Source organism: Salvelinus alpinus, chromosome 19 (assembly GCF_045679555.1).
Source record: "Salvelinus alpinus chromosome 19, SLU_Salpinus.1, whole genome shotgun sequence".
Taxonomy (NCBI): domain Eukaryota; kingdom Metazoa; phylum Chordata; class Actinopteri; order Salmoniformes; family Salmonidae; genus Salvelinus; species Salvelinus alpinus.
Genome location: NC_092104.1, coordinates 35397327 through 35421923, shown reverse-complemented (window position 1 = coordinate 35421923; position 24597 = coordinate 35397327). Strand labels below are relative to the sequence as shown.

General features: G+C 41.5%; 1 protein-coding gene across 2 annotated transcripts; it reads left to right on the top strand.

The window, feature by feature from the left end:
- The first annotated feature begins 2338 nt into the window (after positions 1–2338).
- Positions 2339–23325, top strand: LOC139545445 (neuropeptide Y receptor type 1-like). Of its 2 annotated transcripts, none has more exons than XM_071353212.1 (2): positions 2339–2435; positions 18316–23325. In XM_071353212.1, exon 2 carries the CDS (start codon positions 18489–18491, stop codon positions 19605–19607), a length of 1119 nt encoding a protein of 372 aa, XP_071209313.1. In that variant the 5' UTR covers positions 2339–2435; positions 18316–18488; the 3' UTR covers positions 19608–23325. The 2 variants fall into 2 exon arrangements, with proteins under 2 accessions (XP_071209313.1, XP_071209314.1); XM_071353213.1 differs by lacking the exon at positions 2339–2435 and adding an exon at positions 2840–2924.
- Positions 23326–24597: the final 1272 nt, after the last annotated feature.

Below are 24597 nucleotides of genomic sequence, written 5' to 3'. Positions count from 1 at the left end.
ATGTCGATATAGGACTTGTTTTGCTGTGGATATAGATGCTTTTGTACCTGTTTCCTCCAGCATCTTCACAAGGTCCTTTGCTGTTGTTCTGGGATTTAATTGTACTTTTTGCACCAAAGTACGTTCATCTCTAGGAGACAGAACGCGTCTCCTTCCTGAGCGGTATGACAGCTGCGTGGTCCCATGGTGTTTATACTTGCGTACTATTGTTTGTACAGATGAACATGGTACCTTCAGGCATTTGGAAATTGTTCCCAAGGATGAACCAGACTTGTGGAGATCTACAATTATTTTTTGAGGTGTTGGCTGATTTCTTTTGATTTTCCCATGATGTCAAGCAAAGAGGCACTGAGTTTGAAGGTAGGCCTTGAAAGACATCCACAGGTACACCTCCAAATGACTCAAATTATGTCAATTAGCCTATCAGATGCTTCGAGCCATGACATAATTTTCTGGAATTTTCCAAGCTGTTTAAAGGCACAGTCAACTTAGTTTATGTAAACTTCTGACCCACTGGAATTGCGATACAGTGAATTATAAGTGAAATAATCTGTCTGTAAACAATTGTTGGAAAAATGACTTATGTCATGCACAAAGTAGATGTCCTAACCGACTTGCCAAAACTATAGTTTGTTAACAAGAAATTTGTGGAGTGGTTGAAAAACGAGTTTTAATGACTCCAACCTAAGTGTATGTAAACTTCCGACTTAAACTGTATTATATAGTGTACCTGTTTCAAGCAGACCACCACAGTCCTTGTGCCGAAGAACACTAAGGTAACCTGTCTAAATGACTATCACCCTGTAGCACTCAAATCTGTAGCCATGAAATGCTTTGAAAGGCTGGTCATGGCTCACATCAACATCATCCCAGACACCATGAACCCTCTCCAATTTGTTTACCGCCCCAACAGATCTACACATGAAGCAATCTCTATTGTACTCCACAATGCCCTCTCCCACCTGGTCAAGATGAACACCTTTGTGAGAATGCTGTTCATTGACCACATCTCAGAGTTCAACACCATAGTGCCCTCCAAGTGGCCGTACACATCTCCAACACAATCATTCTCTTTGCTGACAACACAACGGTGTAAGGCCTGATCACCAACAACGATAAGACAGCCTATAGGGAGGAGGTCAGAGACCTGGCAGTGTGTTGCCGGTACAACAACCTCTGCCTCAACGTCAGCAAGACAAAGGAGTTGATTGTGGATGACAGGTAACGGATTCCCCATCCACATTGACAGGGCTGCAGTGGAGTGGGTCGAGAGCTCCAACTTCCTTGGTCAACACATCACTAAGGAATAAATATGTTCCACACACACCAACAAAGTCGTGAATAAGGTGTGAAAATGCTTATTTTCTCCTCTGCCTTCACATGGCAAGCGGTACCGATGCACCAAGTCTGGGACCAACAGGACCTTGAACAGCTTCTACCCTCAAGCCATAAAACTACTAAATAGTTAACCAAATAGCTACCCTGACTATCTGCATTGACCCTTTTTGCACTCATTTGACTCATCAATGTTGCTACTGTTTATTATCTATCCTGTTGCCTAGTCACTTTACCACTACTATCTACCTCAATTACCCCATACCCCTGCACATCAACTTGGTACTGGTACCCCATGTATATAGCCAAGTTATGATTACTCATTGTGTATATTACTTGTGTTATTATTTTTCTGTGTTTTTAAATATTTTTCTTTCTCTGCATTGTTGGGAATGGCCTGTAAGTAAGCATTTCACTGTTAATCTACACCTGTTGTTTACAAGCATGTGACAAATAACAATGGATTTGAACAGAGGCTAGAATTCCTTATAGAATGGCCACAAAGGGACTCTTTTCATCACTCACCTTCTTACTAAACTTTCTGGGATGTGATGACTTTCACCAGTTGACAGTGTGTGATAGATAGCCTACACTTTTTTCCTAGACTTTTTCCCTATCCTCTAACTCGTTCACGATATATCCATGCTATTGCTTAGCTTTGAATGAGGAGAGGAGACTCAACTTTCATGACATGATGTTGCTATAGATGCTTTCATTTTGCTGTGTATACAGTATTCACTTAAAAAACAGATACAGACCATATATTTTTAGTGTCTGCTCACAAATGATCCTGACCACGGTGTGTCAGTTTTATGTAAAAAACATAAAAGTGTCACATTATCACAGAGAATAAACTTCTACATCAGCCTATCAGATGGGCAAATTATTTCACTAGAAATCAGATCCTTTGTTTAATTCTCACTGTATGGTCGCTTTAACGCTTTACGAGAGATCACCATGTTATGTTTGATATGGACAAGCCACCTCCTACCTTCCTGTGCATGCTTGATAAAATCTCTTCTGTGGAGATTCTCAATATTCATTCCTCCTGCAAACCGGACCTTGAGTGTGAAGTTCGGGAAAGGGGGATACAATTAAAGGTAAGCTTAGAATATCCTATTGGCAATGCAGTATTATTTTTATAGCATTGTAATTACGGCATGAATGATTTATTAAACCATGGGATTGTGAATGGCAAAGTAAAGAGACCGAAGTTAGGTCTTCAGATGGTTTTCTCCAGCTGTGGGCAGATGTGTAGTCGAAGGGACTAAGCGCATTTATCATGGTCGGGATAAGCTATTTGTTATAGGCTCAGAAGATGTTGAAGCCCTTTCTTGAACTACAGTTAATAGGTTGCTAAATTAGACAATAGCCAAATTCTTCCCCCCTCTATTTAGATTACACTTGGAGTGGGGTGATGATTTATTATACTGTCACACTCTTTGTGCCTTCAATGTTCAAAAGTGGACGTTCCTTGTGCGTCTGCATCATTTGGCAGATGAGACGGAACTGTAGACTATAGCTTACGAATAGTCAATGGGGGCCAAGGAAAATCTCAGTGAGATGTAGAGAAACGTTCAGCAAAGCGGGTAAGAATCAGACTTTTCTACTTTTATTCTCATATTAGGTCTAACAATAAACTATTGGCTATGCTTAGCCTATACAGATTGGCTAAAACAATTGCTTTGAGGACCTACATAATAGGCTATTGTTATATTTGTTGAGATGTATTACATTAGGAAACAGTGAAAAAGGGAATTACTGAACTAATGTGTTAACTAATGCCTCAAAAACAATAATATTCCCTATTGATGTTCCACTCTGTATTGAGTATGATGCAGGATAACTCACTCTGTGTGTCTAAGCTAAACGGTTCCAAGAACTTAATCTACATCATGACACCCCTCATTACCCCCTGTCTGTATTTGCTTTAGTTCAATGAGATATCCGCTCTTTGGGTATCTATAGTCAGGCTATAATAAAATAGAGTTGAGATAATGCCAATTTCAAGATTCAACACACATTTATGGGACTGTATGGCATCATGTGGTGGCAAATGCAATACAATGTTGCAGGAAGTGGCTGAATATGTACATAGTAAAGTCACTTTTTTATACAAGGAGGGGTTTGGAATTTCCATTGTTAGAGCCTATCCAGCCCATGATATACTAGACAACATACACATGGCCAGTACATTAATTAAAAGTGCCATTGTTTATGTCTTTACCTAGAAACACATTTACTACTACTACTTTTACAGATCCACTGCCCAGCTATTCAATTTAGAAACGTAATCTCCACTGTGAAAAGCATCTAAAACATTATCTTCAACGTTTGCAACAATGTTGCAATATTGAAATTCGATCCCTATTATGTCCCATAGTAATGAACGAGTCGGGAGTCGAGATAAGACAGACAACCATCTTTTCTCAGCCAGTCGAAATCATGAATCAGCATAATTTCTATAGATATATATATACACCGTACAATGACATGTCAATAGAAAAACTAGCTTGCTATCTTTCCAGCTTCAGTCTGAAGTGATTGTGTTAGTTGTATAGTTGGCTAGCTAGTTCCAGAACTGCAAAGTGGTGCAACTTTTGAGAATCTGAGTCTATGGTTGTTGTTGGGGAAAGGGGTTGAGTGTGTATGATTGTGTGTGTGTGTGTCCCACAACTGTTGCGAGGGAGTAAAAGATGTTAGAGACAATACAGGATGATTCACAATAATTGTTTGCTAATATAATAATTGCTTGCCATAATGTCATTTTGGTAATGGCGAGACTGGTGAGAGGTAAAAATCCTTTGCATAAATTGCCTACATTACTACAATATATTAATAGCTAATTATGGAAAATGAGATAAACAGGTTTTTTAAAATATATATATTTTTTAATGGCTATATATAATACAAATCGAGGTGAGGGCGGAAATGCATGGAAATGCATTTGGCAGTTGATCTCCTTCTGTTCTGTGGGTGGCACTCTGTGCTCTTTTCGAAGGATGGGTCCCGGTCTCTTCGGGGCTATGGGATCCGGGGGGTTGGGGGTGGTCTGCCGGGCATTGGGATGACAACCCAACTCGGGATGAGGAGGGGTTTTAGCAGGTGGAATAGTGGGGACCAATTGGAGGTTTACTTAGTAGCAATGCAAATATCATGGTACAGCTATATAGACAATCATGTTACTTTTTAATGGTACGTTTATATATTTTGATAAATAGAATTGAAACTTGTGTCTCATTATGGTAAGTGGTGAAATAAGTATAGCCAGTTATAATTGTAATGGCTTAGCAGATAACAAGACGATCAGTATTTACCTGGCTATAAGAGAATGAATGTAATATCTATTGTTCACAGGAAACTCATTCAACAATTTTAGATGAAGTTTTGTGGAAAAAGGACTGGGGGGGCGAATTATATTTCTCCCATGGGCAGAGAAATTCAAAAGGGGTGATGATATTAATTAAAAGTAATTTTGATCCAAATGTGCAAAATGTCCTAACAGATATGGTAGATGTAGATGGATTATTTTAAATATGTTATTGGACAATAAACAGATAAGGCTTATTAACCTATACGGTCCAAATAATGATGATCCAAGCTTCTTTGAAAATATATATAAGAATGTATCAACTCTACAAGCAACACTAAACTATATTATTATGGTGGGGGATTTTAATATGGTTTTAAAAACCTCTATGGACTGTAAAGGAAATCACACTGCAAACTATCACCCTCAGGCAAACTATCACCCTCAAGGAAACCATGAATGTCATAGATATATTGGAATTAGTGGATATATGGAGGCTTAAATACCATGACCTAGTGAGATATACATGGCGGAGGCTTAATCAAGCTAGTCGTCTTGATTACTTTCTTATGTCATTCTCGCTGGCACCAAAAGTTTAAAAAAGTGTTGATAGGGGACAGAATAAGGTCGGATCATCACATAATTGGCATATAAACTCAGCAAAAAAAGAAACGCTCTCTCACTGTCAACTGTGTTTATTTTCAGCAAACTTAACCTGTGTAAATATTTGTATGAACATAACAAGATTCAACAACTGAGACATAAACTGAACAAGTTCCACAGACATGTGACTAACAGAAATTGAATAATGTGCCCCTGAACAAAGGGGGGGTCAAAATCAAAAGTAACAGCCAGTATCTGGTGTGGCCACCAGCTGCATTAAGTACTGCAGTGCATCTCCTCCTCATGGAATGCACCAGATTTGCCAGTTTTGCTGTGAGATGTTACGCCACTCTTCCACCAAGCACCTGCAAGTTCCCGGACATTTTTGGGGAGAATGGCCCTAGCCCTCACCCTCCGATCCAACAGGTCCCAGACGTTCTCAATGGGATTGAGATCCGGGCTCTTTGCTGGCCATGGCAGAACACTGACATTCCTGTCTTGCAGGAAATCATGCACAGAACGAGCAGTATGGCTGGTGGCATTGTCATGCTGGAGGGTCATGTCAGGATGAGCCTGCAGGAAGGGTACCACATGAGGGAGGAGGATGTCTTCACTGTAACGCACAGTGTTGAAATTGCCTGCAATGACAACAAGCTCAGTCCGATGATGCTGTGACACACCGCCCCAGACCATGACGGACCCTCCACCTCCAAATCGATCCCGCTCCAGCCTTGGTGTAACGCTCATACCTTCGACGATAAACGCGATTCCGACCATCAGCCCTGGTGAGACAAAACCGCGACTCGTCAGTGAAGAGCACTTTTTGCCAGTCCTGTCTGGTCCAGCGGCGGTGGATTTGTGCCCATAGGCGACGTTGTTGCCGGTGATGTCTGATGAGGACCTGCCTTACAAGCCCTCAGTCTAGCCTGTCTCAGACTATTGCGACAGTCTGAGCACTGATGGAGGGATTGTGCGTTCCTGGTGTAACTCCGGCAGTTGTTGTTGCCATCCTGTACCTGTCCCGCAGGTGCAATGTTCGGAAGTACCGATCCTGTGCAGGTGTTGTTACATGTGGTCTGCCACTGCGAGGACGATCAGCTGTCCATCCTGTCTCCCTGTAGCACTGTCTTAGGCATCTCACAGTACGTACATTGCAATTTATTGCCCTGGCCACATCTGCAGTCTTCATGCCTCCTTGCAGCATCCCTAAGCCACGTTCACGCAGATGAGCAGGGACCCTGGGCATCTTTATTTTGGTGTTTTTCAGAGTCAGTAGAAAGGCCTCTTTAGTGTCCTAAGTTTTCATAACTGTGACCTTAATTGCCTACCGTCTGTAAGTTGTTGGTGTCTTAATGACCGTTCCATAGGTGCATGTTCATCAATTGTTTATGGTTCATTGAACCATGGGAAACAGTGTTTAAACCCTTTACAATGAAGATCTGTGAAGTAATTTGGATTTTTACGAATTATCTTTGAAAGACAGGGTCCTGAAAAAGGGATGTTTATTTTTTTGCTGAGTTTATATTACTCTTACAGAATTTCCACATGGGTGAGGATATTGGAAATGTAATCAAAACCTACTGGATGATAACTTTTTATAACTGACTTTTTCCGACATAACATAGGTACAGCAGATCCCCTTATTGTATGGGACACTTTAAATGCGCCTTTAGAGGCCATGCAATTCAATACTCATCTGTAACGGCTGCCGCTTTCCTCATCCTCGGATGAGGTGAGGAGAGAAGGATCTTCAGACCAAAATGCGGAGTCAGGGAAATAAGCCATCTTTATTACAAAATACGACGGCCACTAAACAAAACAAAACACTTTCAAAACTTACACAAAATAACAAAACGTAACGAACGGAACCTGAACATAAACTTACATCGACAAACGTAAACTCACGAACAGGAACGTTACATCGAAACGTACGAACAGCCAAACAGCCCCGATAGTGAATAACATCGAACACAACGAAGACATCACAGGAGACAATCACCCACCAACAAACACTGTGAACAGCCTACCTAAATATGACTCTCAATTAGAGGAACGCCAAACACCTGCCTCCAATTGAGAGCCATACCAGGCAACCCTAAACCAACATAGAAACAGACAACATAGAATGCCCACCCAAACTCACGTCCTGACCAACTAACACACAAAACTAAACAGAAAACAGGTCAGGAACGTGACATAACCCCCCCCTCAAGATGCGTACTCCGAACGCATCACCAAAAAGTCCAGGGGAGGGTCTGGGTGGGCATCTGACCACGGTGGTGGCTTAGGCTCCGGGCGTGGTTCCCACCCCACCATAATCAATCCCCGCTTCCTTAGCCTCCCCACAATGACCACCCTCCAAATAACCCCACCTAAATTTAGGGGCAACACCAGAATCAAGGACAGCTCTGGGACAAGGTAGTTCAGGACATAGGGATAGCTCAGGACAGAGGGATAGCTTAGGAGAGAGAGGTAGCTCAGGATAAAGAGGTAGCTCAGGATAGAGGGGCAACTCCGGACTGAAGGGCAGCTCCGGACAGAGAGACAGCTCTGGACTGAGGGGCAGTTCTGAATTACTAGCCGCTTCTGGCTGAGGGACAGCTCATGGCTGACTGACGGCTCTGGACGCTCATGGCAGGCTGACGGCTCTGGACGCTCATGGCAGGCTGACGGCTCTGGACGCTCATGGCAGGCTGACGGCTCTGGACGCTCATGGCAGGCTGACGGCTCTGGACGCTCATGGCAGGCTGACGGCTCTGGACGCTCATGGCAGGCTGACGGCTCTGGACGCTCATGGCATGCTGACGGCTCTGGACGCTCATGGCAGGCTGACGGCTCTGGACGCTCATGGCAGGCTGACGGCTCTGGACGCTCATGGCAGGCTGACGGCTCTGGACGCTCATGGCAGGCTGACGGCTCTGGCTGCTCATGGCTCTCTAACGGCTCTGGCTGCTCATGGCTCTCTGACGGCTCTGGCTGCTCATGGCTCGCTGACGGCTCTGGCTGCTCATGGCTCGCTGACGGCTCTGGCTGCTCATGGCTCGCTGACGGCTCTGGCAGATCCTGTCTGGCTGGCGGCTCTGGCAGATCCTGTCTGGTTGGCGGCTCTGGCAGATCCTGTCTGGTTGGCGGCTCTGGCAGATCCTGTCTGGTTGGCGGCTCTGGCAGATCCTGTCTGGCTGACGGCTCTAGCGGCTCCTGTCTGGCTGATGGCTCTAGCGGCTCCTGTCTGGCTGACGGCTCTGTAGGCTCATGGCAGACGGGCGGCTTTGCAGGCTCATGGCAGACGGGTGGCTTTGCAGGCTCCTGGCAGACGGATGGCTCAGACGGCGCTGGGGAGACGGATGGCTCAGATGGCGCTGGGGAGACGGATGGCTCAGATGGCGCTGGGGAGACGGATGGCTCAGATGGCGCTGGGGAGACGGATGGCTCAGATGGCGCTGGGGAGACGGATGGCTCAGATGGCGCTGGTGAGACGGATGGCTCTAGCCGGATACGGCGCACTGTAGACCTGGTGCGTGGTGCCGGAACTGGAGGCACCGTGCTAATGATACGCACCTTCATACTAGTGCGGGGAGCAGGGACAGGGCACACTGAACTCTCAAAGCGTACTCTATACCTGGTGCGTGGTACCGGCACTGGTGGCACCTCAGGACTAGTACGGGGAGAAGTGACAGTGTGTACAGGACTTAGGAGACGCACAGGTGGCTTAGTGCGTGGGGCCGGAACTGGAGGCACCGAACTGGATACACGCACTATAGGGAGAGTGCGTGGAGGAGGAACAGGGCTCTGGAAACGCACAGGTAGCCTAGTGCGTAGTGTAGGCACTGTAGGTACTAGGCTGGGGCGGGGAGGTGGCGCCGGAAATACCGGACCGTGCAGGCGTACTGGCTCTCTTGAGCATTGAGCCTGCCCAACCTTACCTGGTTGAATGCTCCCGGTCGCCCGCCCAGTACGGGGAGGTGGAATAACCCGCACCGGGCTGTGTAGGCGAACCGGGGAAACCCTGCGTAAGGCAGGTGCCATGTATGCCGGCCCGAGGAGACGCACTGGAGACCAGACGCGTTGAGCCGGCCTCATGACACCTGGCTCAATGCCCAAGCTAGCCCTACCAGTGCGGGGAGGTGGAATAACCCGCACTGGGCTATGCACTCGTACAGGAGACACCGTGCGCTCTACTGCGTAACACGGCGCCTGCCCGTACTCCCGCTCTCCACGGTTAGCCTGGGAAGTGGGCGCAGGTCTCCTACCTGCCCTTGGCCCACTACCCTTTAGCCCCCCCCCAAGAAATTTTTGGGAGTTACTCACGGGCTTTTCGGGCTTCCGTGCAAGACGTGTCCCCTCATAATTCCGGTTACGAGCTTGATTCTCCGGCTTCCATCCACGTCTCCTAGCTGCCTCCTTAAACCACCGCTCCTGGGCTTTAGCTGCCTCCCTCTCTTCCTGGGAACGGCGATTTTCTCCTGCCTTAGCCCAGGGACCTTCTCCATTCATTATCTGCTCCCATGTCCAGAAATCCTTGTTTTTCTCCTGTCCCTTACTCCGTTTATTTTTCCCTTGCCGCTTGGTCTTAGCGTGGTGGGTGATTCTGTAACGGCTGCCGCTTTCCTCATCCTCGGATGAGGTGAGGAGAGAAGGATCTTCAGACCAAAATGCGGAGTCAGGGAAATAAGCCATCTTTATTACAAAATACGACGGCCACTAAACAAAACAAAACACTTTCAAAACTTACACAAAATAACAAAACGTAACGAACGGAACCTGAACATAAACTTACATCGACAAACGTAAACTCACGAACAGGAACGTTACATCGAAACGTACGAACAGCCAAACAGCCCCGATAGTGAATAACATCGAACACAACGAAGACATCACAGGAGACAATCACCCACCAACAAACACTGTGAACAGCCTACCTAAATATGACTCTCAATTAGAGGAACGCCAAACACCTGCCTCCAATTGAGAGCCATACCAGGCAACCCTAAACCAACATAGAAACAGACAACATAGAATGCCCACCCAAACTCACGTCCTGACCAACTAACACACAAAACTAAACAGAAAACAGGTCAGGAACGTGACATCATCAATAAAACAAAAGCAATTTAGATCAAAATAATCCATATTAACAAAGGAAATTGAAGGACTAACAGTACAGTTAGATAGAAATAAAAACTGTACCATAGAGGCACGGAATAAGTTAGAGGAAAAACAAAAAGAAATTGAGAAACTTATTGTATGGATTTTTCCCCTATTAATAATGTAAAATTAACATCTGTATAGAAAGACTCATGTGAAGGCCAAATTACAGAGGAGGAACTTCTTGATGCAATTAAAGCCTTTAAGGCTGCGAAAACTCCAGGGCTGGATGGCATACCAGTAGAAAGAAGTATACCAATGTTTTTTATATACTCAGAGGACCATTATTAACATGTTTAACCACTCCTATATAAACGGTAGATTATCGGACACGCAACAAGAAGGTCTGATTTCATTATTACTGAAACAGGATCCAAGTGGTATGTATAAAGATCCAGTCCATTTAAACAATTGGAGGCCTCTTACACTTCAGTGTTGTGATGCAAAAATTCTAGCTAAATGCTTGGCGCATAGAATTAAAAAGGTATTGTCAGATATTATTCATCCTAGTCAGACAGGTTTTTTACATGGACGATACATTGGAGATAATATAAGACAAGTACTGGAAACAATAGAATACTATGAAATATCGGGGAAACCAGGCCTGGTTTTCATAGCTGATTTTGAAAAGACTTTTGATAAAGTACGACTGGAGTTTATATATAAATGCCTAGAATATTTAAATTTTGGAGAATCTCTTATAAAATGGGTTAAAGTTATGTATAGTAACCCTACGTGTAAAATAGTAAATAATGGCTACATCTCAGAAAGTTTTAAACTGTCAAGAGGATTAAAACAAGGCTGTTCACTATCGGCATATCTATTTATTATTGCCATCAACATGTTAGCTGTTAAAATTAGATCCAACAATAATATTAAGGGATTAGAAATCCGTGGCTTAAAAACAAAGGTGTCATTGTACACTGATGATTCATGTTTTCTTTTAAAACCACAATTAGAATCCCTCCACAGCCTCATGGAGGCTAGATTAAAACCAAATTATGGTAAGTGTACTATGGGGTGGCAGGTAGCCTAGTAGTTAGAACGTTGGATTAGTAACCGGAAGGTTGCAAGATCAAATCCCTGAGCTGACAAGGTAAAAATCTGTCATTCTGCCCATGAACAAGGCAGTTAACCCACTGTTCCTAGTCCGTCATTGAAAATAAGAATTTGTTCTTAACTGACTTGCCTAGTTAAATAAAGGTAAAATATATATATATTATGCATTGGATCACAAAAAAATGATTTTACATTACCGTGTAGTTTACCAATAAAATGGTCTGACGGGGATGTGGACATACTCGGTATGCAAATCCCAAAAGAAAGAAATTATCTCACTCCAATACATTTTTATAGAAATAGATAATAGATAAGATTATGGAAAGGAAAATACTTGTCTATTTGTGTAAAAATAACACTGATTAACTCTTTAGTCATATCACAGTTTACCTATTTGCTTATGGTTTTGCCTACACCTAGTGACCTGCTTTTTAAAATATATGAACAAAAAATATTCAATTTGATTTGAAATGGCAGGCCAGACAAAATTAAAAGGGCCTATTGATATAGCAAATATGAATTCGGAGGGCAGAAATTATTAAATATTAAAGCATTAGACCTCGCACTAAAGGCATCAGTCATACAAAATGTATACTTAAATCTGAAATGGTTCTCTAGTAATGTCACGCCCTGACCATAGAGAGCCCTTGTTTCTCTATGGTGTAGTAGGTCAGGGCGTGACTAGGGGGTATTCTAGTTTATAATTTCTATGTTGTGTTCTAGTAAATATTTTCTATGTTGGTGTTTTGTATGATTCCCAATTAGAGGCAGCTGGTAATCGTTGTCTCTAATTGGGGATCATATTTAAGTAGATATTTCTCCCACCTGTGTTTGTGGGATATTGTTTTGTGTTTGTGCACCACGTAGTCACATTTAGTTGTTAATTTATTGTTTTTTCTTTAAGTTTCACAAGTAAATTAGTAAGAATGTCTCAACCCCTGTTCAAGAATGGCCTTTTTCCCTTTATTCAGATTACAACTGCTTACTTTCGGTTATTTGAAAACAAAATAATCTCGAAAATATAGTTATTTTTTAAACGAGCGTTAGAAAGTTGGTTGCAATTTCAGTTTAAATGTCTGCTCTACCAAAATTACAACCAACTAATTGCAGCATCACCACAGAAACGGAAGAGGAAAGTAGAAGGGGGAAAAAGTAAGGAACTTGTCTGTCGGCCCTGCATTTAAGACTATTAATGGTTAAAGAAAATTGTGATAAATAAAAACATATACCAATTTAATTTAAGGACCAAAAAATGAACAGCTGTGCCATATAAATTGCAAAATAGTTGGGAAGAGATTTTCGATGTACCAATTCCATGGCAAATGCTTTATGAATTGACACGCAAAACACTGCCAGATTCAAAACTTCACATTTTTCAATTTAAATTATTATACAAAATTCTTGCAACCGGTAGAATGTTATAAATATGGGGGATACAATCTTCCCAAGCTCTGCAGATGTTCCTGCAAGGTGGCAGAGTCATTAGATAATTTATTTTGGTACTGTCCATACGTAGCTTGTTTTTGGTCACAGGTCCAAGAATGGCTAAAGAATTGCAACATTTATCTAGAACTAACGCTGCAGATAGCAATACTGGGTGATTTGAAAAGTCATAGTCAATCAATCAATAATATAATTATTTTAGCTAAAATGTTTGTCTTTAATTCACAATCTGTAGAATCTATGAGAATAGAAAGGTTCAGTACTTTTGTGAAGCAACACAGCATAGTTGAAAAATATATGGCAAATATAAATCCGAAATGGATGGTGATAAGAGATCGATGGGAAGGGTTGAATCGAGCTGAAGGGTGGGACTAATAACAAGATAACTAATGCAAAACATACAGGGTCTGTAAAATGTGTATAGGTTCAGAAATGTTGTTAAATAGCACAGTTACAAATAAAAATCTAACTGGATGGACATCAGAGATAGAGGAAGGACTAAAAACAAACAAAATATAACTATTGTAAAATAGATTGTGTCTGTAAAATGTGTATAATATGTATAAACTGAAGGTAGAAGCTTAAGTGTTATTGTTTATTAGTTACTCCAATTGGGGGAGGGGTGGTAGGGTTTGCGGGAATAATAAAGGTATATTCAAAAAAAAGTGTGTATATGTACATACAGTGGGGAGAACAAGTATTTGATACACTGACAATTTTGCAGGTTTTCCTACTTACAAAGCATGTAGAGGTCTGTAATTTTTATCATACGTACACTTCAACTGTGAGAGAAGGAATCTAAAACAAAAATCCAGAAAATCACATTGTATGATTTTTAATTAATTAATTTGCATTTTATTGCATGACATAAGTATTTGATACATCAGAAAAGCAGAACTGAATATTTGGTACAGAAACCTTAGTTTGCAATTACAGAGATCATACGTTTCCTGTAGTTCTTGACCAGGTTTGCACACACTGCAGCAGGGATTTTGGCCCACTCCTCCATACAGACCTTCTCCAGATCCTTCAGGTTTCGGGGCTGTCGCTGGGCAATACGGACTTTCGGCTCCCTCCAAAGATTTTCTATTGGGTTCAGGTCTGGAGACTGGCTAGGCCACTCCAGGACCTTGAGATGCTTCTTACGGAGCCACTCCTTAGTTGCCCTGGCTGTGTGTTTCGGGTCGTTGTCATGCTGGAAGACCCAGCCACGACCCATCTTCAATGCTCTTACTGAGGGAAGGAGGTTGTTGGTCAAGATCTCGCGATACATGGCCCCATCCATCCTCCCTTCAATACGGTGCAGTCGTCCTGTCCCCTTTGCAGAAAAGCATCCCCAAAGAATGATGTTTCCACCTCCATGCTTCACGGTTGGGATGGTGTTCTTGGGGTTGTACTCATCCTTCTATTCCTCCAAACACGGCGAGTGGAGTTTAGAGCAAAAAGCTCTATTTTTGTCTCATCAGACCACATGACCTTCTCCCATTCCTCCTCTGGATCATCCAGATGGTCATTGGCAAACTTCAGACGGGCCTGGACATGCGCTGGCTTGAGCAGGGGGACCTTGCGTGCGCTGCAGGATTTTAATCCATGACGGCGTAGTGTGTTACTAATGGTTTTCTTTGAGACTGTGGTCCCAGCTCTCTTCAGGTCATTGACCAGGTCCTGCCGTGTAGTTCTGGGCTGATCCCTCACATTCCTCATGATCATTGATGCCCCACGAGGTGAGATCTTGCATGGAGCCCCAGACCGAGGGTGATTGACCGTCATCTTGAACTTCTTCCATTTTCTAATAATTGTGCCAACAGTTGTTGCCTTCTCACCAAGCTGCTTGGCTATTGTCCTGTAGCCCATCCCAGCCTTGTACAGGTCTACAATTTATCCCTGATGTCCTTACACAGCTCTCTGGTCTTGGCCATTGTGGAGAGGTTGGAGTCTGTTTGATTGAGTGTGTGGACAGGTGTCTTTTATACAGGTAACGAGTTCAAACAGGTGCAGTTAATACAGGTAATGAGTGGAGAACAGGAGGGCTTCTTAAAGAAAAACTAACAGGTCTGTGAGAGCCGGAATTCTTACTGGTTGGTAGGTGATCAAATACTTATGTCATGCAATAAAATGCAAATTAATTACTTAAAAATCATACAATGTGATTTTCTGGATTTTTGTTTTAGATTCCGTCTCTCACAGTTGAAGTGTACCTATGATAAAAATGACAGACCTCTACATGCTTTGTAAGTAGGAAAACCTGCAAAATCGGCAGTGTATCAAATACTTGTTCTCCCCACTGTATATACCACAATGCAGTTGTAAGCATACTAGGCATTCTATATTATGCTACAACATCCGTCTAACTCACAATGGGTGTTGTGTTGGCTGAATGTTCAAGGCAGGTCCTCAATGTTCTTCAGCTAGTGAACCTCATCTTGTGTTCGACAATGGCAGCTGGCAACTTCACATTTGCTCTTGCCAGCCCCATACAGTCTTTTCCTCCTCCGGGTCAGATGATGTTGAGTCTACAGGATCTGTACTACTAAAGCTTCTGTCAAGGTCATCATCAGCAGCAGCAGCAGGATTAGTCTGTAGGACATACACTAGTAAGTGTATGTCATTTTACTACTGTCCCCAACAATACACACTCAAACAAGGTACTATATCAACCCACCCCTCTCGTGTTAATAGATCATGCTAACTACAATACACAATACCCACCCCCAACAGACACCAGTCAGTCAACCACACCATCCCCTCCTTACTACACTGAACAAAAATATGAAACGCAACATGCAACAATTTCAAAGATTTTACTATAGTTACAGTTCATGTAAACAAATCTGTCATTTTAAAATGAGTTCATTAGTTTGGGAACCATATCAGGTCACCATAGAAATACAATATCACCTAGATGACCCACCCAAGTCACTATCACGCCCCAACCAACACAGAGAAAAAACAGCTGACTATGGTCAGGGCGTGACACATAATTATTAGAAACAACCCTGGTTAAACCCCAGGTGGATGTGGTTTATTCAAGAACCTGTAGGCTACTTCATTTAGAATAATAAATAACTTAATTTCTCACTGAATATCAATCAATCTGTTGAGTTCAAATAAAAGCAGATACATTAACATGAGATAGATTGAATTTAATTATCTCATGAAAAATACTAAGGGCTGATCCGGGAGGACCATGAATAATAGGCAGTAGGTGCCAGTGGATATGGTTCAGCCGCCATAAGTCTGTCCAGAAGTCTTTAGAGCAGGTTTATTCCAGATATAATGGTTCATTAAGTATCAAAAGTAAATGTAATTGCTAAAATGTACTTAAGTATCAAAAGTAAAAGTATAAATAATTTCAAAATCCTTATATTAAGCAGACCAGATGGGCACCATTTTTAATTTACAGATAGCCAGGGTCTCACTCCAACACTCAGACATAATTTACAAATGACGCATGTGTTTAGTGAGTCTGGCAGATCAGAGGCTGTAGGGATGACCAGGGATGTTCTCCTGATAAGGGTGTGAATTTGACCATTTTCCTGTCCTGCTAAGCATTCAAAATGTAACGAATACTTTTGGGTGTCAGAGAAAATGTATGGAGTAAATAGAACATTATTTTCTTTAGGAATGTAGTGAAGTATGGCGCCTCCCGAGTGTTGCAGTGGTCTAAGGCACTGCACCGCAGTGCCAGCTGTGCCACTAGAGATTCTGGTTCAATCCAGGCTCTGTTGCAGCTGGTGGCGACCGGGAGACCCATGGGGCGGTGCACAAATGGCCCAGCGTCGTCCGGGTTAGAGGAGGGTTTAGCCGACAGGGATGTTCTTGTCCGATACGAGGAGCTGGAATGTACCGCACCGGGCTATGCACACGTACAGGAGACACCGTGCGCTCTACCGCATAACACGGTGTCTGCCCGTACTCTCGCTTCCAACGGTAAGCACGGGGAGTTGGCGCAGGTCTCCTACCTGACTTCGCCACACTCCCTTTTGTGGTGGGTAATTCTGTCACGATCACCTTGAGGTGAAAGAGTGGACCAAGGCACAGCGTGATATGAATACATCCTCTTTAATAAATGAAGATGAACACACACACTAAACAAAAACAACCGTGAAGCTACAAACGTCAAACATAGACAATTACCCACAACCTACCTAATGCCTATGGCTGCCTTAAATATGGCTCCCAATCAGAGACAACGATAGACAGCTGTCTCTGATTGAGAACCATTCCAGGCAACCATAGACTTACCTAAACACCTACACTGAACACAACCCCATGAACTCTACAAAAACTCCCTAGACAATAGAACCACCCAAGACTAGACAAAAAACACACACACATCCCCCATGTCACACCCTGACCTAAAATAATAAAGAAAACAAAGATAACTAAGGCCAGGGCATGACACAATCTACCTACCTCATCCCCATATTGTTTTTTATTTACTTTTCTGCTCTTTTGCATACCAGTATTTCTACTTGCACATCATCATCTGCTCATCTATCACTCCAGTGTTAATTTGCTAAATTGTAATTACTCCGCTACTATGGCCTATTTATTGCTTTACCTCCTCACGCCATTTGCACACACTGTATATAGACTTTTTTCTATTGTGTTATTGACTGTACACTTGTTTATTCCATGTGTAACTCTGTGTTGTTGTTTGTGTCGCACTGTTTTGCTTTATCTTGGCCAGGTCGCAGTTGTAAATGAGAACTTGTTCTCAACTAGCCTACCTGGTTAAATAAAGGATGAAATAAAAAAATGTAAAATGTTTAAAAAATCAGTGTTGCTTCCTCCTCTTTAACCCCCCCCCACATTTCATTTGATAATAACACATTTCATCATTCCTCCATGCTGCTTGCTTGATGATACGATGTTAATGCATCCTTAGTTATAATTGCTAATACTCAAGTAGAAAGAGATATACTGTACATCTGCATGTTTTTCAGTCACCGCATCGTGAACCTCTCACATCATTCATTCTCCTCTGTTTTGCAATAGTCTACTCTAAAAAATTGATTTTAGTGCTTACACAAGCACCTCAAGAGCCAAAACAAACATTAATGAATACTGTAATGATAGCCAAGGCTAAGTTTTGTTTTGAACAATTTCAAATATATAGGCGCATCTACTCTCTTATATTTCAATTTATATTGTGTATGCACCAAAGTGGAAACCATTGAACCTGATATTATAGAAAGCAAAGATTATATTACGTTTTAATATTGTTTTACTTTTTTACTTAAAGTGGATCCTAAAGTAGAGTATTTTCCTGCAGCCAGCAGTTTTCAGAACAGGAGTTAACATGGTTGCAAAGACAAGTCCTTTATTTCTCCTAGGGTTATTAAATAGCTGCATTCACATTTGGGAAATCAGCTCAGTGAAGGATTTAATCTTTTGATTATTGTGTTCTCTTTCAGACGGCAAAAAGACTGCAATCAATGTTCCAGCCATCACTAAGAGTACCGGTGTGATTAAAACCCCAGCAAACTCAAACATACAATAAAGACATCAGATAATATATTGAAGCGGAAGGGAAACATACTAATACATTTGGATCCCAGTCTAAAAAAAATTAGTTTGGACTTCTAGCATGGAGGTGTCCCATGTGAACAATAGCAGTCATCACGCCTGGTGGAAAGAGATGCCATGGGGCGACACAGACGAGTGCACCTCCTCCTGGAGTGGCACCACCTTCCTGATAGTTGCCTACAGCGCACTGGTCGCGGTTGGCCTTATCGGTAACACCTGCCTGGTGTTTGTCATCACACGGCAGAAGGAGATGCGGAATGTCACCAACATCTTCATCGCCAACCTGTCCATCTCTGACATCCTCATGTGCATTGTGTGCCTGCCTGTCACCATCATCTACACCCTGATGGACCGCTGGATCCTGGGGGAGGCACTCTGTAAGGTCACACCCTTTGTCCAGTGCATCTCTGTCACGGTTTCCATCTTCACCCTTGTCCTCATAGCCATAGAGCGCCACCAACTCATCATCCACCCCACTGGATGGAAGCCTATGGTGCGCCACTCCTACCTGGCTGTAGCCATCACCTGGTTAGTGGCCTGCTTCATCTCTCTTCCTTTCCTCTTCTTCAACGTCCTCGACAACAGTCCTTTCCAGAACATGAGCCTCCCCTTCAATCTCTACACTGACCACTTCATCTGTATGGAGCGATGGCCCTCAGAGCACAACCGACTGGCCTACACCACCTCCCTGCTGCTCTTCCAGTACTGCCTTCCCCTCATCCTCATCCTGGTCTGCTACCTGCGCATCTTCCTGCGTCTCCGACAGAGAAAATACATGGTGGAGCGAGCCAGGGACAACTGTCAGAAGAAAGCCAAGGGGTCAAAGAGGATCAATGCCATGTTGGCCTCCATTGTGGTAGTGTTTGCCCTCTGCTGGCTCCCGCTCAACATCTTCAATACCTTGTTCGACTGGAACCACCAGGCCATCCCATCCTGTCAGCATGACATAATCTTCTCTGCCTGCCACCTCACAGCCATGGCATCCACCTGTGTCAACCCCATAATCTACGGCTTTCTCAACAGTAACTTCCAGAAAGAGCTCAAATCTACCCTATACCACTGCCGCTGCTGGGGGTCACCAGAGAGTTATGAGAGCTTCCCTCTTTCTATTGTCAGCACAGAGGTCACTAAGGGGTCAACCTTGAGCAAAGGATCAATGAGCATGAATGTACAGTCCTGACCCATTCAGAAAAGGAGAGAGAAAGTATAGAACTTCAACCCCCATTGTCTTAACCATCCATTGAAGGTTGACTTGTTGAGCTTTATGCTGGAGCAAGGGTTGACATGGCTGGAGTTGTTCAAATTAGTCACAGGGGATTGTTTTGTGTCTTAACAATCAATGGTTGGTCTCTTCTGTGGGCATGGAGAGAAATGGAAAAGTAAGAGAACACTGTGACCTAAGATAGATTTTACAGTGTCCTCAATTAGATACAGTGGATTCAGAAAGTATTAACAAAACATGGCCAGTGACAAAAAAATCTAATCCATTTTCAATTCAGGCTGTAACACAACAAAACATGGGAAAAGTCAAGGAGTGTGGTGTTACAGCCTGAATTTAAAATTGATTAAATGTCGATTTTTTGGTCACTGGCCTACTCCATAATATGAAAGTAGAATGATGTTTTTTCAAAATTTTTACAAATTAATTAAAAATGAAAAGCTGAAATGTCTTGAGTCAATAAGTATTCAATCCCTTTGTTATGGCAATCCTAAATAGGAGTGAAAAAAGTAAACAATCGCTTAACAAGTCATATAAATTGTTTAACATGTTTTTTAATGACTTCAAACCTACAGGCGTCCTTCCGAACTAATTTGCCAGAGAGGAAGGAAACCGCTCAGGGATTTCACCATGAGTCCAATTATGACTTTAAAATAGTTAGAGTTCAATGGCTGTGATAGGAGAAAACTGAGGATGGATCAACAACATTATAGTTACTCCACAATTCTGACCTAATTGACAGAGTGAAAAGAAGGAAGCCTGTACAGAATACAAATATTCCAAAACATGCATCCTGTTTGTAACAAGGCACTAAAGTAATACTGCAAAAATTGTGGCTAAGCAATTCACTTTTTGTCCTGAATACAAAGTGTTGTATTGGTTTGGATTTGACCCAAACATATTACTGAGTACCACTCTCCATATTTGTAAGCATAGTGGTGGCTGCATCATGTTATCGGTATGCTTGTAATCGTTAAGGACTGGGGAGTATTTCAGGATAAAAATAAACTGAATGGAGCTAAGCACAGGCAAAATCATGGAGGAAAACCTGGTTCAGTCTGCTTTACACCAGACACTGGGAGACTAACTCACCATTCAGCAGGACAATAACCTAAAACACAAGGCCAAATCTACACTGGAGTTACCTACCTAGATGACAGTAAATGTTCCAGAGTGGCCGAGTTACAGTTTTGACCTAAATCTGCTTGAAAACATATGGCAAGACCTGCAAATGGTTGTCTAGCAATGATCATCAACCAATTTGACAGAGCTTGAAGAATTTTGAAAATAATAACGGGCAAATGTTGCACAATCCAGGTGTGGAAAGCTCTTAGAGACTTACCCAGAAAGACACTGTATTCTGTATTTCATTTTCAATAAAATCACTTTGTCATTATGGGGTATTGTGTTTAGATGGGTGAGATTTTTCAAATGTTATTCCATTTTGAATTCAGGCTGTAACACAACAAAATGTGGAGTAAGTCAAGGGGTATGAATACTTTCTGATGGCACTGTATGTGTTTATACAATTTAGAGCACGTGTCAAACTCATTCTGTGGAGGGCTGAGTGTCTGCAGGTTTTCGCTCCTCCCTTGTACTTGATTGATTAATTAAGCTCATTAATTAGTAAGGAACTCCAGTCACCTGGTTGTCTAGGGCTTAATTTAATGGGAAAAAAGAAAAAACAGCAGACACTAGGCCCTCCATTGAATGAGTTTGACACCCCTGCCTTAGAGGAAGTCGATGAGTTTATGACGGTGCAAAGGTCTTCTCCAGTGCAAGCACTGTGGAGTAAAAGATGTGGATTTACACCAACATAATATTTCAATGTATTATTTAGGTCTCTATAGAGTATGTAAATTTGGGAGGGGGTCGTGTGGGATGGTTTTTGGCATAAAAAAAATAAGAGTACAGAAAGACAGTTTTGTATTTGTTGTCTAAAGTTTGATAAGCGAGAGGAAAATCTAATGAATTGAAGGTGATTTGTTGATGTAAAAATCTAAATTTACAGCCATTTTGGCAAATAAAATGTGCCCTGCAAAAAACGTTTGAATACCACAGCTATAGTGTAACCAGATGTGTTGTGGTATTTAAACTTGCATTGCAGCACATTATAATTTAAGGAATTCTAGGGGTCTACTCACAAAGCCATCCCACTATGTACAGACATCAGTTCAATGTCTAGTTTTAACTTACATTTTCTTGAGTTGTCAACTAACGTGAATTCAATGTGAAATCAACAAAAACATTCACCATGTCATTGGATTTAGGTAAAAAATTGGTTGAATGATTTACTAAATGCTCTTATGTTGATGACTTTTTAAAATTCCAAGCAAATTTTCCACGTTGATTCAATGTCATCACCGATTTTTGGGGGTTGAAATTATGTGGAAACACTGTTGATTCCATCAGTTTGTGCCCAGTAGGATGTTTGAATAATATGTCATTTTGAGATTGTGCTTTTTCTCACTGTTTTTACAGAATTTGCTTTTATTATCCAGCTCACACTATCCTTCCAGCCCTCCTTGTGTAATTCCCTCCCTCATTCCGAGACTCATGGAATATGCATGTTAAGGGATGCCAAGTGCCAACCACTTCCAATGGTTAATTTCTGATATTGATGAGGGTTTAATGGGATAGTTTTCCAAAATAATATGTTAATGATCTCCTTCATAGATATGAATAATGTGATCTTTACACTGGCAAATGATTTGGCTAAGATCACATCATGTCAAGAAAGTCCTCAGAATTGGTTGGTAAACATACCCATATAACAGAACATAGTTATAGAATTTCAACAAGGAAAGACTTTGACAAGGACTGACATTGAGAACTACTGATTTAAAGCAGAGTGCCTGTAAACAGACATTCTACCCACCAAGGTTTACTGCTAAATATAGTACTGTCTAAGCAGCTGACTTTGATAATAAAATGTGCTATCCAACAACCATATATCAAGCACCATATAACAAAAGAAAGAGAGCAGTAAATTAATACACTGTACTTTATAAATGCAGCACATGGAACAATATCCTACTGTATATCCTTGCTCTCTCACTGAGGTCCACTGAGTCTTTGTATGCACAGTAATATACCTAGTGCCATGTTTAGATGCATTGTCTGCATTGAACTTGATATGTCTCTTGCATTGCCATGTGGGACAATTGGTTTATAATATTAATTTGGAATCAATCATTCAACATTTCCATCCGTTCTCCCTCTAATCTACTCTCGTAAACAGATTTTCATCCATTACCCTTTGGCAATTGCAAGAATGATTATTCAAAATGATCAAACTGGAACTCATTCATGAATGTGTGCAATATTTAGTTTTTACTAGTTTTGCAGGGTAAAATGAAGTCCAGTTTGCCATATACAGTAAGTAGTGCAAATATCAGGCCATATTTTGTCTAAACATTTGTAAGATAGCTGCGTTTCTTTTTTCCTATTATGAAAAAATGTCAATTTAAATATATGGCTCATAGCCTCTGCATAATGTTATCCAATGTGCAAAGAACGTTCTCTGTTTACTGCGTAGTTAGCAATGAGCTTTTAGAAGCCAGATGAAGTGTTCTACATTCTCTGTATTCCTTTCTACAGCGATAATCCTTTATAATGAAAAGTTACAATACCAATAGATGTTACAGTAGCTATACAAAAGTTCAATAAAAATGTTATAAAAAAATGTATATTGTATTGCATTTCATGAGTTTTCCATTCTCCAGGTGCTCTTAGATATAACAAAGTAATGTAAAATGTTTATCAGCACTAATTTTTCCAAGGTATTTCATCATGATTTAGAGTGCGAATCATTTACAAAATACAGTTCCTTTACCAAATACAGGTTTTACAGCAGTTTAGTCAATTATATCCACATCCCAGAGAGAAAGTGGTTGTGTTTAAACGTCCCACATAAAAAAATACTTCAGTTTACTACAGTATTTACTATGGAATTCTATACTCCACATTGAGGGTTACTACAATCATGTAGTGCTTACTATAGACTGTTTGTAGTATACAGTAGAATACTATAAACTTTATTATGTGTAGTATTTACTTTAGAAGTGTGTAGTATACTAGAATACAATAGTGTATTATCCCTCAATTGTGTAGTACTTACTATAGAATTGTTTAGTATACTGGAGAATTCTATACTACACCATGTAGTATCCCCCTCAATCATGAAGTGCTTATTATAGAATGATTTAGTATACTACAGTATCTCTTGATAATGTAGTGCTTACTTTAGAATGTTTTACATTTACAGGAGCATTTAGGGTGAGGTGCTTTGCACTAGGGCACATCAGATTTTTCACATAGCTGGCTTGGGGATTTGAACCAGTGACCTTTTGGTTATTGGCCCAACACTCTTAACCACTAGGCTACCTGTTGTAGTATGCCGAGTAGAGTATCATACTTCACACCGTAATATCCCTCGATCACGTAACAGTCAATCGGACTGCTAGCTAACTTTGCCGCTAGCTGCTAGCTAGCTTTGCTGCTAGCTAGCTTTGACACTAGCTGCTAGCTAGCTTTGTTGATTCCATTATGATTTGAACATGCTGACCTTGGGGAGCTCATGTCGGGGATTTCCTCTGAGGTTTCCCCTCGATTGTGTAGTGATTTTTATAGAATTTTGTAGTATACGGTAGAATACTATATTCCACACTGTAGTATCACTTGATTGATTTTATTTTACTATATTAAAAAACACAACCACAAATGTGGATACAATGCATTTAGAAATACGTTGAAAATAACACATAACACATTAAAATGTATATCCATTGTGGTCCTAGTTCAAACAAATGTTACACATTTACAGCTAACATGAAAAATATACTATACTGTACTATGGTCTAAATAGTGTAATATTACAATATTTATATACTATAGTATTCACCGTAGTATTTTTGCAGACATGACTGTAGTACATTGTAGACAGTAACAC